This window comes from Lissotriton helveticus, chromosome 9 (assembly GCF_964261635.1).
Source record: "Lissotriton helveticus chromosome 9, aLisHel1.1, whole genome shotgun sequence".
Taxonomy (NCBI): Eukaryota; Metazoa; Chordata; class Amphibia; order Caudata; family Salamandridae; genus Lissotriton; species Lissotriton helveticus.
Window position 1 is genome coordinate 1,127,028,766 of NC_136070.1, and position 16,280 is coordinate 1,127,045,045.

The 16,280-nt window shown below is 41.8% G+C and overlaps 1 protein-coding gene across 2 annotated transcripts in view; it reads right to left on the minus strand.

Moving 5' to 3' along the window:
* The window catches only part of THOC7 (THO complex subunit 7), an 85,730-nt gene that overhangs the window by 46,141 nt on the left and 23,309 nt on the right, over positions 1 to 16,280 (minus strand). For both annotated transcript variants that reach the window (XM_078662360.1, XM_078662361.1), the window contains exons 3-5: positions 9,982 to 10,109; positions 1,212 to 1,298; positions 413 to 470 (exon numbers count right to left, since the gene is read on the minus strand). In XM_078662360.1, coding sequence (XP_078518486.1) covers positions 413 to 470; positions 1,212 to 1,298; positions 9,982 to 10,109 — 273 coding nt within the window. The remainder of the gene's footprint in view (positions 1 to 412; positions 471 to 1,211; positions 1,299 to 9,981; positions 10,110 to 16,280) is intronic.

Here is a 16,280-nt window from a genome sequence, read left to right on the forward strand (position 1 = left end):
AAAGTAAAATAGAATGTTATTAACCTATTAAGACAATCATAAAAAACAAACGGGCTCACAAAGCCTATTTATGGAAACTGTATTTGGCTGGTAATTGCTAAAGATCTCTACTTCTAACTGCTAAACACGAAAAATGTAAAGGCATAAACTATATATGCAGATCAGCATTAGAGTAGCATGCTATTTGCTTTAGTGGGACCCGATTGGCTTAGACAGATATAAGTACCCTCGTCTCAGTCCATGTTACTAACCCTTGCTTTGGGTAAGCATTTTGTGCTTATGACACTTTTAAATTAGAGACAAACCATTGCTTAGTTAAAACATTTAACAAAAAACAATGGAGAGAAGTGTGAAGCGAAATTCCTTGTACGTTTCCTTGAGAATATGTATGTTTACATTAAACTGCACTTACTTTAAAGTTTCATGTCTGTCCGGATGATTCTGTATCACCTTAGCTAAGGCATCATATTCTAAAAATAACAAAAACATTAATTAGTTTAAATATTTGTTCAACTTTAGTACCGATATGCATTCTAAAATACAAATTATGTAAACAAAATGCATTTTGTGCAATTGTTACTTAAAGGCCACACAACATAAATGCTGTGTTTCTGCCTCTGGCTCTCCCCATTCCCAAGTGAACTGTCTTCCCCATTCCTTTCAGCTCCCATCTACAACAAAAGATGCAAGATGGCAGCTCCGAGTTGCAATATGGTAGTCTTTGGTAACCCTTCTGGTGGTACCATACAAGTTTGCTTTACCTAAAGCTCAAATGGGACATTTCCGTGTACATCTACGGGATGAAGTCAGTTGGAGGAACACATGACAGGATCTTTCTTAGGCTGCAACCCTGCCTCAGACACCTGGTGGCTTCAAACACACTTGAATCACAACTGCAGCCAGCGAGGGGGTAGAGACTAGCTGTCCCATGTAGGAAAGTGCCCCAGCTTGACATTGTCACCCCCACATAGTGTGAGCTGCTGTTGCTCCAGTGAGTAAAAACCTTTGGGTTCTGGGATACAGCATAACAAATTACATGTTTTCTTTGTCAGTGGATGGTCAAAATCACCAGCGATCCGGTTCTCCTAAAACAATTTAGGAAGCAAGACAGTGGATTCGATTTTATCCCCTACCCCCATCCCGGTGTCAACAAAATACATAAACTGCTACATTTAGATTACAATTAAAAAGTGGACAAAAAGGGTCCATACCCTGACGATTTTTTCGAATCCGCTTTGCTTGCAGAATCTGTTTTTTGCATTCAGCTATTTTTTCATGAGCAGCCGCAATGCTACTTTCTAGGAGAAAAAGAAATATGAATTAAAGACAGCAACATATTGAAAGTTAGCACTGGTGTAAAAGAGAATGCAGAGCATAAAATGTACAAATTGATGAAAAATATGATACTAATAAGGCAGGAGCACACAACAGCTTGAGGCAATTGGTTATTCCAATATCCATTAATTTCTGATTTACGCTGAGACTGACTGGTTAATTGATGCTACTAAGAGCCCTATACAAGTATAGCTGCTATTTATAGCACCTGGTAAATAACTATACCTTGAGGATGGTTATTTATTGGGTGCGATAAATAGCACCTATTACAAGTTTCTGGGGATTAACAAGTGGATTTTGGTGTTTAACGCACCAAAACTGGCTTGATAAGGTAAGTACCATAAGGTTTCTTTCCCCTGTTAAATTTCGGCAGGTATGACCTGTCGAAACTTAACAAAAGGTGAGGTATTTTACGCATTTGATAATTATCAGATGCATTAAATAACACTTTACTCGTAATTCTGACCTGTGAGTAAACAGGGGTATACGTACCAGTCAGAAAAAAATGACAGAGGGTAACCAGACCCTCAGTATTGCTTTCATGCTACATCAGGTGAACTTTATTATAATTCTTTACCCAACATAAGCAGAACATAAGGCCTGTAGGAGCTCACGTGAAACCGCATAAACAGGAAACATATTATGAAACACTGTCATATTAAAAGTTACTAAGATGTATATGGAAAATGCAAGGGAGTAGGATACCAGATGTCTAATAAGATGGTAACACAATTATACTTAATCATGGGACTACCCAATGTATGGGCACTTAAGCATGCGGCAATAACAATATAAACGTATAACAGGCAGAAAATCAAATTTAAGATATGGACAAACACTCTTTGGGAAATTAAAAAGCAAAACAAGAGATCAGAACAATTAAGCTATTTCTGAAAGGAAATGCGTTTCAGAAGCCCGTCGTGGTCCTTCATTACCTTTGGGGGGATAAAAACAGCAACTAAAAAGTGGCTTTTTCCATTGATAAATGCCAATGTCTTCCAGGACACAAACAAAACATTTATGTAGTATCATGAAAAGGAAAATGACAGAATATTGAGCTATAATGCCCATACACAATAACATGGAAGAAGAAATGAATGTAAAGTGCACCTAAAAAACAAGCAATGTCAGCAGGAGTATAAAGAGTCTACAAGTTAAGTGGTATGTAGGCATAAACACCCCACACAACCCTTCATTTTTTATTGATCCGTTTCCCTACTTTATCTCCCGAGGGATGCACCTCTGGTAGTCTCTATTAAGCACAAGAGAGGTACCAGCACAAATTTCTACTTTTTGTGATTTCCCCCTTATTACTGGAGGGGCTTGGGTGGCTGCCTTCTGCTATGAACAGTTTGTTTCTCTCTGGTGGGCATGGCCATATAAGTGACTGCTGTACATAGTCCTTGGTTTCCATCAGCCTGTACGCCTCTTGGACGAGCAGTAGCCATACTGGTAGGAGGGTGGCACGAGCGGTCTAATCTACTCCCTGACTCGTTATTTGCAGAACAGCAGGTACTCTTCAATTAGAGTCCTTTACATAGTTACATCTAAGACAGGACCACTTGCAATCAGCCAGTCCAAATCTGCCGATCCACTGCCGGACCTTGCCATACCTTACTCAATAGAGTGCATACTGCAACACCAACAGATAGGTACACTATTCCAGCAGGCAGCTTTGCTATTTCAATTTAGAAAAGATGACCTTCTGTACCATGCAGGGTTAATCTATAGCTAAACCTGCCCAACCCTCCGTGCCAGAAAACATGCAGCTCACGCTACCCATGGGACGTCAGCTCTAAACATACGAGCAGATTTCCCCTGAAAAAAGCTCAAAGAATAACAAGAGTTTGCCATTTCTGCTGCTCTGATTAACTGTCATTCGCTGGTTAAACCCCAATGGAATACTGAATATGCTAGCCTTGGGAGGCTCCATGGGGAGGCTCCATGGGGTTTCCGAGAGCACCTGCCTACGCTAACACATTCATGGCTACATTTTAAAATGATTTAATTCTATCAGGCATGACTTGGAGAGAAGGTCTGATCTTTTTTCAAAGATACATAGATGATGTGTTTTTAATTTGGAAAGGCTCGGAACCTTCATTATTGAACAACATACGTACTCTGAACCTGGTGGAACCTTCATTATTGAACAACATACGTACTCTGAACCTGGTGGATCCAAGAATTCAATTTACGCATACCACCAGCAAGAAGTCATTACCTTTTTTGGATGTTCTGATTGAACTCAAAGCTGGCACCATTCATACAAGAGTTTTAAAAAAAAACAACAGATAAAAATAATGCTCTTCTTTACAGCAGTTTTCATCCTCCATCTCTTGTCAATAATCTACTGGTATCTCAATTTTTTCGAGTTCGTCGTATCTCATCTGATTTCAAAACCTGTGAAGCAACTTTTTTAAAACAAAAACAAAATTACTTAGACAGAGGGTATCCTGAAACTCTCATAGATAGTAAAATGGAAAAAGTGAGACTGATGCCCAGGCAAAAATTATTGGAAAAGACAAAAAGAACGCCAACAAAACGAATGGTGTTTGTTTCTAAATACTCCACAGCATCCAGAGACATCAAGCAGATCATCATGAAATGCTGGGATCTACTGGAAACTGAAGAGGACTTTCAAAAACTCTTCATAGAAAACTGCTTTTTGCGTACACCAGAGCCCAAAATCTTAAGGAAATTCTTTCCAACAAAGGTAGAACAGAAGCCGACAAAACATCCTCAAAACTTGGCACACACAAATGTTGGAACTGTATACATTGTAATAATGCCATTTTGGGGGACATCCTTTTACATCCCCGAACAGGGAGTAAGATTAAATTATAAAATTGCACCACCTGCGATTCAGAACATGTTGTGTACACTATCAAATGTCCCTGCGGACTTCTATACATGGGGAAAACGGAAAGAAAAATGAAAACTCAACTTTCCAAACACAAAAGCAGGATACGTACTGGCAATTTGACTGCCCCACCAGCTACCCACTGGATTGAACAACGTCATAATATAGCTCAATTGAAATTTCAGATAATTGAACAGGTTGCTAAACAACCAGGGGCGAACAATTCAAAGAAACTTCTCCAAAGAGAAGTGTACTGGATAAAAAAATTGCAAACCATGACCCCATCAGGACTGAATGACAAATTGGAAATGTCGTGTTTCCTCTAAATAGCCATCCATTATTCCATCTAAACTTTTCACATTGAATGTAACAGACACACACCACATTCGGGATTTTTTTCACAAATTTAGGTATTTAATGCTCACTAGGAGTACCACTGATAGTTGTTTTAAGTCTTTTTCAGAATATTGCAACCAATTAGAAATCGAGATTTTTATTGATCCATTACTAACAACTTGTTGACATTTATGCACGATTGGAGTGTATACACATATGGTGACTGAACAGTTAAGAGCATGTTGAGCTATGTTTTTGCACACAGAAATCGGGTCCATTGGTTGCTACTTAGTCCCTTGGTTATGTCCATGATTCATACTCTATGTTAGCACAGTCCGTCGTTTGTGTTTTTTTATATGGACAATGGTTGTTTCGTTCGTATTTGCCAATGATCAGATACACTTCGCCCGAGTCCCGATGCCCGCTTTCATTCTCTTATTGTCATTTTTATTCACTAGCATATTTTCCAACTATTTTGATTTTTGCGCTGGGACGTATTTTTTCAATGTAGTCATACATGCCAACATTTCAGAAAAGCAAAGTGGGAGATTTAAAAAAAAAAATCGGGAGAATGGGGCCTTGAATCAGGTTACTGGCATGTATGGGCTTTGGAAGTGTGCTGCTGCAGGATCGGACATTTGAAACGCAAATGCACGTTTTTTACTTACCTTTCAAAAGCATGGAGCATAATGGCAGGCAGAGGGGTGATGCAAGTGTTGTACTGTTCCCCCCCCCCCAGCCCGGGCTTAAACAGCTTCCCCTGCACACACAGAGCTGCCCCCCCCCCCTACTTCACATGTCTTTAAAAGACCATTCCCTTGTTAATGACGCTTTGTTGTTTTTTCACCCCATCGAGAGCCCCTGCATCGCCAATCTTAGCTGGAAGAATTATCACTTTAAACAATACCAAGCCCTGTCAGCTGAAACCCCCAAGGAATCGGGTTTTGGCTTGTAGGAATCGGGAGGCGGGAGACTAGCCTTCAAATCGGTAGTCTCACGCCTGAATCGGGAGGGTTGGCATGTCTGTGTAGTATCAACATTCAGGGCGATAGTCTTTTTTCTGTGCCCTCAGTTCCGCATCACGTGATGCCACTCAACATATATTTTGATCTAGTCAGGCTCCGTAGTCATAACGACGCTCGGAGCCCCGAACATGGCGTGGGTATTCACTGCAGTATTTCATCTTGTTTGCTGGTAAGAAAACCTTTCCCCCTGTCCGTATTTCCCTCATAGGCTACCTTAGAAACCTCATTCGTTCCTATTACGTTTCAGATCATCTACAGAATCCCCGACGTTACGTCACATACTACCCCGAATCCGGTTACACACCATCGGGTATTTTTTCACAAGCCACCAGGTGAGCTTTTACAACCGCATGTCTTGGTGCTTTGTCCATTATTTTTAAGTAATACATCTAGTATTCTAATTATTCCCATTTATACTTTTAAACTTGATTCCAGGATTTCTGCCCAGCGTCTAGGTTCCTGTTATCAGGTTCCCTGCTTCCAGCTATTAGGTGAGCCTTCGTCAACTTATGCTCCCTCGTCTGTATAAGTGTAACACATTACTTATGAAGCTTCATTGTCTTTGTTCCAGCAATCACAGATTCTGCATGTGACACACCGATCGTTTATTGTGCTCCTGCTTTCTTATGGTGAGAACATAAGTTCTCTAAAGACTAAGGTATCATTTACCAACGTATCCACATGGTTTCTAATAGTGTGAACTTTATTTTTAGAACACACAAATTCAGTGGAGGAACACGACGTAGTGGCCATTAAAAGGATTATTGTCACAAGGTATGTTGACCTGGACATCATACACGGACAGTACATCTCGTCTTTCTACATGACCATGTCTTATGATTGGTTGGTTTGATGTTGTTTCAGTTGGCAGCAGCAATTGTTTAGAGACTAGCAATAAGTTTGGAGTTAGAACTTTTGTTTTTTTCACATGGGTGATGGTGCATATCACAATGTGGAGCCTTTTTGGCAATTGTCATTCATGTTTGTCTTTACTAACACAGAAGATATTTACTTTGTGCCGCATATGGAGAGTGGAGAAGTGTGGCTCACTGGTTAGAGGAGGCAGACCCTGAAGCAGAGGTCAGACCCGGTACCAGGGTTCAATTCCCGACGCGGCAGGGTCTTGAGCCCAAATATCCACGGACTCGATAATTCTCGTTTCGGTGCCTACTTGAATCACGGGTTCACACTCTGCAGCTCTGGGCATTTGCCTGCTTAATCTCCACTATGGCCCCCCCTGCGGCGGGATGCCTGGCTTTCACCTTGGGGAAGCCAGGACGGGTTCCCAAGGCAAGCGCCGAGATGCCTACGGGTAATCGAGCGCTATATAAGAACGCATAATAATAATATGATTGTGTTGCCTTTCTACTCTTGTTTCCACAGATAACCCCTGATGAAGGGACATGGTCCTGAAATGCATAGGGTTGGATTTTTAAAGAAATATATGAGTTAATTATTTTGTCACTTCCGTATTAATGTACAACAATAGGTTGTATTACAATAATCAGATGTGTGATTAGAGACCTGTGTTTTTAAAAGAAAAATTTTCTGTTCAATTAGATTTGTACAAGGTTTTCATTAAATTTGAATGTACTATACACAAAAAAATTGTCATAGTTGTTGCGTGTTAGAGTCCTAGCTGCCTATGCAGGAGCTAGGCCACTTACATTTCTAGCCTTGGGAGGCGGACATATTTTTTCTGACAGAAATGTAGTTGCAGGACTCAGCCTCGGCCTTGGTCAATGCCATCTCCAATGGCTTTAAAATCTTATTTCGGAAATGGCGTTTACAAGAAGGGGGAATGCAACTGTGATTTTCCAAGAAACGCTATTTCTGAAAGTGATGATGTATTGGGATGCACACTTCCCTGTCTTCCAGGTGCATATCTGTAATCTCTCTTAACAATTGATATCAGTTGCATTGGTTGGATGAAGGCTTTAAAAACACCATGCCGATAGGTACCAAGCGCTCTTGCTTTCCTCCAGCATCCGCGATGGAGCCTCTCAGAGAGCCAATTAATTCCCTCTCGAATAAGTGAATGGAGGGGTACTTTAAGCCAAATATAAATCCTGCTTTCTGGACAACCCCTGCCCAACATTAAAATTTTTGTCAGATGGCTTGCTGTAAAGCCATTTCATATAAGGACACCAAATTTATCTTCAGGCTAGATAAACAGGTTCCATTTGAAGACTAAATATTGCAAAGAGGCAAATAAGACTGCTACCGATGGGCAAATAAGACTGCTACCCATGGGCAATCCCCTGTGACAACAAACGCCCTGTGCCTGGAATGCATAGGGCAGCCCCCCCCTCTTCCAGCTGCCAAAGTAAATATTCTGGCAGAAGTGCTGGACTGGGAAGTTTCGATAAAGGTCTTGCCTTGGCAAACACCTGCTTATTGCAGCTTTACACACTGAAAAAAGTGCTCCTGTTCTGTGTAAGCCCACACACAGTCTTGTGTTCTTGGCATGGTGCCAAAATAAAACTACTGCTATGACCTCGATATGGACCTGCCAGCATACCTAGAGGCTAACTGACAGTCAGCTCAGAACTTCAGTCAAAGTAGATTGCGGACAACCCAAGTTGAAAAAGACGTTTTGAGGCAGACAGATCTGCGCTGGCTGGCTATGGAGCAGAGCATTTAATTTAAGTCTCTCTGCCCTATCCGTACCTTTTTCTGGTTTACAGATATTAGAGGTGGCAACAGTGATTCACCTACCTTATTAGCCAAAGCATCTACGGGTCTTGCAACCAATATCTGCTGCAAATTCATAAATTAGGAGAGAGCGGTTAGGTAAACGTTTCATTCACTAACTGGCTCCAGAGGTTTGGAAGAGCTTGCCCATAAAACTGAGAAGAATGGAGAATCACTGTAGGTTTATAAAAACAATTTAAACCTTTTGGTTTTCTTATTTTTTGTTTGTTGCGCCTCTCTTTTTTTATCTGCTCAGCCCCCAGGAATCAGTTGCTGCATGTGCACTTTATAATGAGTTTCTCTGAGACAACTAAGATAATACATTTACAGTAATTCTGTTCTCATTTGCAACATGGGTCAATCAGAATGATTATCAAAGCAATGACTAACAGGCGGTCAAATTAATTTAGTTGTAATTATTACAAAGCATATTTTATAAAAGAGTAAATTCGCCCTTCAAATCATTTCAATTTGACTTTTGTCAACCAGTTATCCAAAAGCTTCCATACCGAGAGTGGGTGGGAGGTTTTCTTTTCGAAATTCAACACTACAAATCTATATGTAATCCGCAGGCTCACTTCACTCAAACCATAATGATTTTAAAGCTTTGTTTGTCAAATCACTTTGAAGACCAATAAGAGTATGGCTAACAGAACCAATGAAACAAAATAAATGTAAGCACGCTTAAAAGAAAGTATAGGAAAGAGAAAGAAAATATTCTCAGTGGAGAATAATACTTCACCACAGATAAATAGCACAATGAACTATATTCAACGCATGCTTTAATGTGCACTGGTTAGGTTACTGGTAAAGGATTAAGAGCTCTTTCTTTGCTGACCCATACCAATTGTGCAATCTGCATGGACAGTACTGTTTGGCCTTTACCTTCCATAACAAAAAGGGAAAGAAATACATGAGCGCCCTTTTCAAATACACACAGCACTGTCCAAGGGACCAATGGTGATATGGTTGCACTTAAGGTTACTGTATACCGGACATACACATCCAGTGAAAAGGTGCAAATCCTTAAAAGTAGGCTTCCATGCGCTCACAAGGAATAACACGTGCAGACCTTGCACTCACTTGCAGGAGTGACATTTCTGCAGCCATTATTTTTCCACACATTGGAATTAACCCTTCACCTCTGAAAATAAAACAGTTGAGGCGATACTCAGTGGGAAACATGGGTCTACCCTACAAAAAGTAATTAAGCTGAAATCGGGCAATAGAAAAAGCTCATTAGTTATATATTTTTTTAAATATCTTAAATAAACTGGTGACTGCTGGCACACAAAACTGCCACTATTTCAGAGCTGGACGAGTTTGTGGGCTGTCACTGGGAAGTGATAAGACACAACTGGAACTGTGAGTTTAGACTTGAAGTGTGGTCATCCTCATGGAAAACAGATTAAATGCCGACAGACCTTTGCTCAACTGGACAAAAAGAACCTACTTATGCCAGGAAATAGAATGCATCCGCACAAGGCATACTCAGATGAGGGGAGGCATGCCAGGGGGGAGTTGTGTTGTATGGAGATGTGCTAAAGCACCTACACTGATGTACAATGGCTGAGGCAGGTCGAGTGTTAGATAAACCATGATTACCACCACAAATATGAACTCAATAATTTAGAAGTGGAGTTCATAGCTTTGACCAAAGTAATGATTAACGTAAGAGTTAAAGCAGTGGCACGTACAATAAAGAGTAAGCTGAAAGACTGATCTAATTACCTATGTCTGTGTAGATTGTTTCATAATTCTCCATTTCTCGAAGGTTCATATCGTACACAAGTAGAGTTTTTCCCATCGAAAATTCGCACTGAGACAATGTAGCAAGCATACGCTGGTACTGAGTATACCTGTTAAGAGTTAAAAGGAAAGAAAACAACATTTAAATAGAAAATAACACTAGATCACCTTGATAGTGGAAATGATTTTATGCAAACGAAATGTCCTTTGTTGCTCAGAGTTAAACACACATTACAATTTTCAGTCAAGAAAAGCATACAATCTTCACGAAAGTACAGGGGAATGGTTTATCTACAACGTGATTTGTACATTTGATAGGGTGACTGAGGTAATAAATATTGGAATGTGCTCAAGTAACGAGGATAATTAACATGGACATCTACTTTGCCCTACCCATTGCTGAAGGAAAACGCCTCGAATCTTGCACGGTGTCTATACTGCATTGCAAGAGGTAGTTGTCAGGAATTCCACGTCTCAACATTTTACTACATGGTAAATCCGGCAGACGTTTTGATAAAGAAAATTTGATCTTTTCAATGTGTTTCCATCTATGTCAGGGAGATGGCGCTATAAGACCTCCAGAGCCAAGAAAACGAAAATGCACAACTTGGCGGTTCTTACATCCTACTTACTAACAAGCGTTATCTATGGGGAAACTTCCAGGTACAAGCAGAAACAGTTTTTATAGCTATAGTAAAATTGAACCATAATGCACCCATTAAACATGTATCTATTTGCACGAAACTCGTGTATAATTCCACATAATATTGTAGGCATACAAGTCGTGTCACATTAATTCACATTATTTTATATAAGACATTCAAGAATTACACTCAAGGGAGCGCTCTACTACATGACCACGTTGTGAACTTCGGGATAACCGAGCACCGAAGTAAATGTAAACCTCGGCTTCTTTACACTACAACGTGGATATCATCAGCGCGCCTCGGGGTGCCTAAAATATCCAGAAACGGATGACAGAATACCTGTAAAAACTAAGTCCCAAAACAGAAGTTTTATCTCTTGCTTCCAACCTACTAGCCGTGTTCAGAATTGAACATCCATTGCTGAAATGGGAATTTCACCATAGTTCACACAATGCAAAAATCACAACTGCACACCGTCCCTAAGCATTAAGAATATGGCATGGGTGGTACATCTTCAACTAGGACTGTTGTAAAATATCAAACATTTAATTCCAGAACTAAACTATGAACTAATTGTCCAAGCACTAGTTCTAGCCAGGCTGGATTCTATTACAGGACCGGAGGCTTCGTATTATGCTTCTCTTTCTTATATTTGCTACTCACAGCAGCCAATGAAAAACGTTTTGTATGCAAATAAAACTACATTTCCCATGATTCCCATGATGCTTGTACATACATCACATCCTGTATAGCCCAATAAGAGCTGCTGTACCCTGTGTCTCCTCCTCTTTCTTTGCTGCTCACGCAGAAAGTTAAGTGCTCGACTATAATATGATTTTGCCTTCTTTGAGTGTTCATTGAGTTGTGATGATTATGTTGTATGCCTATGCTTACACGTAGATTGTGCTACTTTTAAAATTCTGCTGTTTTGTGTTTGTAAGCGCACTTTGCGCTGTTTGCTAAGTAATTCTGGTTGCGCCGCGCGTGGCGCGCTACTGCTTCTAGCTTCATTGGCAATAATATCCACTAATACTGTTTTTACGCTAGCGCAGCATCGCGCTGTGTTTCAACATTCTGGTGTTGCGCGTGTATCGTGTGCATCACGCGGATTTCCCGCTGGCCTTCTACTATCTTCAGGCATGCTGATGAGCTCCAGCCGGGAGCGATAACTTCAGGAGGCTCTCGCTGAGAGCGGAGCTAAAGCGTCATGCGGGCGCCCCCCGCGCTCATAATAATTCCCCCTTTAAAGCCGAACTATTTATTTTAATGCGGCTGTGCCGAATTGTTTTGGACGCTCAAGCGAGCGCGCGAAGGCCCTTCTGCCGCCTCCGGCGGGCACTATTCATGTTTTAGGACTTCCAGCCTCATAAAATATTGAAAAGCACCCGTGATCTTGTAATATTGCGCTGTCTTTGGCGGCAGGTTTTTTTTCGGTGTTCAGGTGTTCCTTGTCTGCGCCCCGCTAGGCGGGTAACGCATTCTCTCACTGCGGTCCACGCGGCCGTCTAGTCAGACTTCCTTTGGAAGCACGTGGTATGGAGGCTAGCTCTGCTTCCTTTAGAATTGGATGTACAGTGCTTCTGGTGTCGACGTCAATGATATTCATATTACGATTGCGCTTGCTCAGCTCGAGATCCTCTCTTGAGCAAAGAAAGAGGAGGAGACACAGGGTACAGCAGCTCTTATTGGGCTATACAGGATGTGATGTATGTACAAGCATCATGGGAAATGTAGTTTTATTTGCATACAAAACGTTTTTCATTGGCTGCTGTGAGTAGCAAATATAAGAAAGAGAAGCATAATCCTCGCCTCAGTGTCCTTAATAGAATTGAAAATTCTTGGCGCGAATGCTAGCTAATTTTTGATTCCTACCGAAAATCACTTGACTCTCAAAGCTGATCGCCGTCATCAGCCACTCGAACACCGCCAACACTAGTGCAGGAACCCGGGTATTCTCCACACTACAGCCACTCTCATTCAATGACTGAGTTCTAGAAAAAGTATTACAAACTTGCAACATCTTCAACAAAGCCCCTCGTTTCGCGCTAGTTCCTAGCTAAAAAAAATAGAAAAGAAAAAAAAAGTCAGTCGACATTCACCCTAAGATCTGGAAATGTCCACACCGTCTGGAATCCTTTCCTCCAGAAAGTTAAAGCGAAGGGCAGGTTTTTTAGAGTCTAAGTGGCTAAATAAAACGTACTCCCTGATAAGCATCATGCAAACCGACCCTCTCGAGCGCAGGGTAACCCAAATGATGTTACTCTCTGCAACTGGTGGTCTCAGACGGGGTCAGGTACAATCGTATTTCTACAGCACCATTAAACCTTAGCGACAACATGCTTAAGTATTAACGCTGAAAGTATTAGAACATGTAATGTCTCTTTCAATGCGCTCTCTGGTAGAACTTAAAACAAGCCTTTACAATGCAATGGTCTCGGCATTATTAAAGGTAGAGCTATTGGCATTGCTCATGACTTTTTTTTAATTAAATCATAAATAAATGGCAGTGTCATTTACATTGCCAATAGCTTAATCGTTAAATAAATGGCATCGTCTTTAGGCAACAGGCATCCTTATACACATTTTATTTACTTCACGCCGTTATTCAACAGTATAAATATGTGCTACCTGTTACAAAAATGCAAGCCTTATGGCCCCCTTCTCGCATCTTCTAGGGACTATTATTGAGCTCCGTCCAAATATATGGGTAAATGTTCAGGTATAGATCAAGAGACCACACAAAACATATTATAACAAATAGAAGCCTAAAAAAAGCATGTACCCTAGCCACTTTGTATTTTGTTTATACACATCTGATCTGGGTGATAATTTTCCACCTAGTTTAAGATACTCTCCTCTGTAAACCATGCAAGATGCACCCTATTATAACCGTACTTAAGTGGGGTCTTCAAGTGTCTATATGTAACGAATGGTACGATTAAGTTGCTATCACGTCTACCTAGCTTGGATTTGACCTGGAACTAGTCATTTGCTTATTTTGGGAAAACGATCACAGCTATGAAGGTGTTAAACAATTCTTTCATGGCAGATATAGAATCTATAATAAGGTCTTCTTTAGAATATCTGAAAAATTCCTATAAGATACTAAAGCCTCAATTGTACTCTACTTTTCCACCACAGCTGCAACAAAGAGACGGATAACTTAGGCTCAGAATGATGTTACTGCCATTAAAATCTATGGGTACTTGCTAGTCCACTACATACTTTTGGTGTACACTGCATGTTGCGTGGCTGGCCAAACGAATAACTGTAGAATGTATTATGCATTAACCTGATCTTGACATCACTGAGATGTGGGCTTCTAAATATGGCTTTCCGCTAAGATCTATTCGAGCTTCAAAAGGCCCCGCTTATGTTGGGCTAACGAATTGCCCAAAGCAACTCCCAACCTCTCATCAGTACTATTGAAAGGGTCTAGCCACCACCCCACTATTCTGTTCATCCCACACCCTAACCTAAAAGGTACAGTTGTCACACTCCGAATCTCCGACCAGAAAGGGCTTTTTGGGGGGACCTCCGTGAAGCCGGACAGGCCAGCTAAAAGTTCTGAATAGGGCCAGGATAAACACAGCCTGGAATTAAAATGGGTGAGCTAGTGACACATTTCCCCACGGTTTGATTAAACGAATTGCTGCGTGATTTCTAATAAAACGTTACTCTGGTACAGCCTGTTGCTGGATGCGAGATTGGAAATGGATACTCGAGAGCAAACTGTGTTTTGGCAACGAAAAGCTGAGGCAGGCAGTGACTGTGGGGAGTGAGACATAGAAAGAACGAGGGGGTTGACAGTTTGGAGATAGGCACAGAGATTGAGACCATGAAACGTAGAAAAGCCAAGGAGAAAATAAATTGATATAGGCGGGCAGAGGAGCAATGCAGGGTTGAAACAAGGAGAAAGGCAGATGAAAAGGCAGTGAGAGACTAGGCGAAAGAGGAGATCAGAGAAGGAAAAGAAAGTGGCCACATTCTGGGAGCAGGGGTGGTGGTGAAACAGAGGTGGACAGGCAAGAGCGTGATAGAGAAAAGAGAATGGTAGAAAAGTGGGGATGGCGTCGGGGATATTATATATATATATATATATATATATACACACACACACACACACACACACACAGAGATTGAGAGAGAGAGAGAGAGAGAGAGAGAGAGAGAGAGAGAGAGAGAGAGAGAGAGAGAGGGCAGAAGAAAACAGGAAGAAAGACGGGAGGGATGATAGCAAACAAAGACACAGAAGTGAAGATAGGGGAGCAGAGAAGGAGAAAATGAATGAGAGAGGGTGGACGAGACCGTCAGAAGAGCGGCGAGGAGAAAAAGGCGGGATAGACAGAAAAAAAAAGAGAGAAAGGGGTCGAACAGGGAGAAGAGAGAAATAGTAGAAATGGTAGCCACGGAGAGCATTTCTGCGGACAGTCTCAAATAGTTCAGCTGTAAACTGCGACTACTCCGCTGCCCACATTTTACTTCGAAGTGCATCAGGAGAGAACAATGTTGTTTAGGTTTTAACGAAAGAAAAATGAAGTTCTGTTTCCATGACTGCCAAGTCCCTTCCTCCAGAAGTGAAGGTATGCATAATCTCACGAGTGACTGGTGGCATGGATCGACATTTGGTGGCGAGCTGTCCGGCGCCATACCACCGTCTTGTCTCTCGAGGGACAAGCTTGCAGGCCTTTTCAAGGTGTGCATGCATGGGCAGGGAGGGAGGAATCTGCAGAAACACGTCCACCCCTTGCTTTGGGATGGTCTTCCCTCACGCCGCCGACTCACGACCTCCCAATTCCACCCTGCTTTCAAAAGCACTTTCCACTCTGTCAGCAGCAGCCCCCCCACCCCCTAACCACAGTGCGTAGCCGGACACGGCAGGCCGCAGCACCCAGGCTCACTCCTCCCTTACTGGCACCTGTGCGTTAGGGGGCCGACTGTGCATCTAAACAGCCTGTTATCCAATGCATACACCGAGGTACGTCACCTGTAGGGACCATGGGAGAGCGATGGTTGTGAGAGCGTAGGAAATGCAGTAAAGGTGCAGCGAGCAAGAGAAAGTGAGTAAAAGAGAAAAACAACGCAAGGCAGATTTAGAGAAAAGGGAGGGATAGCGAGCCAGGCGGTTGAGTTAAGGAAGGCAAGGCGAAGGAGCGGAAGACACGACAAAACCAGTGGGGTGAAAGAAAAGAAAGGGACTTAGAGAAGTAGAGTTTGAAAGTGAAAGTAAGACAGAAGGGGAGATAGATAGTTACGTCAGTCAGACAGTGAAAGACAACAAAAGCCAGAAAATGGCAAAGAAGCTAAATGAGGAGGGAAAGTGAGTCGAGAAGCGGTTTGAGATAGGGCGAGAATATGGGATTAGAAACTGCATGAAGACAAGGCCTGGGAAGTGAATGAACACAGGGAGTGGAGGTAATACAAGATAAGGAACGCACAGATTATTACGAATGACAACATAAAATAGTGGATGGTAGAAAAAAAGGTTAGCATATTAATAAAAGTAAGAAGTAAAAAACATACATGAACTTCCTTCAAAACACCTTTCTGCAGTCTTGTGTCTCCATTGGCGCACGCACCGGAAGTCAGGCAATGTCGCCTGTGACGGGGGCAGGGCCGCGTCCGGACCGGAAG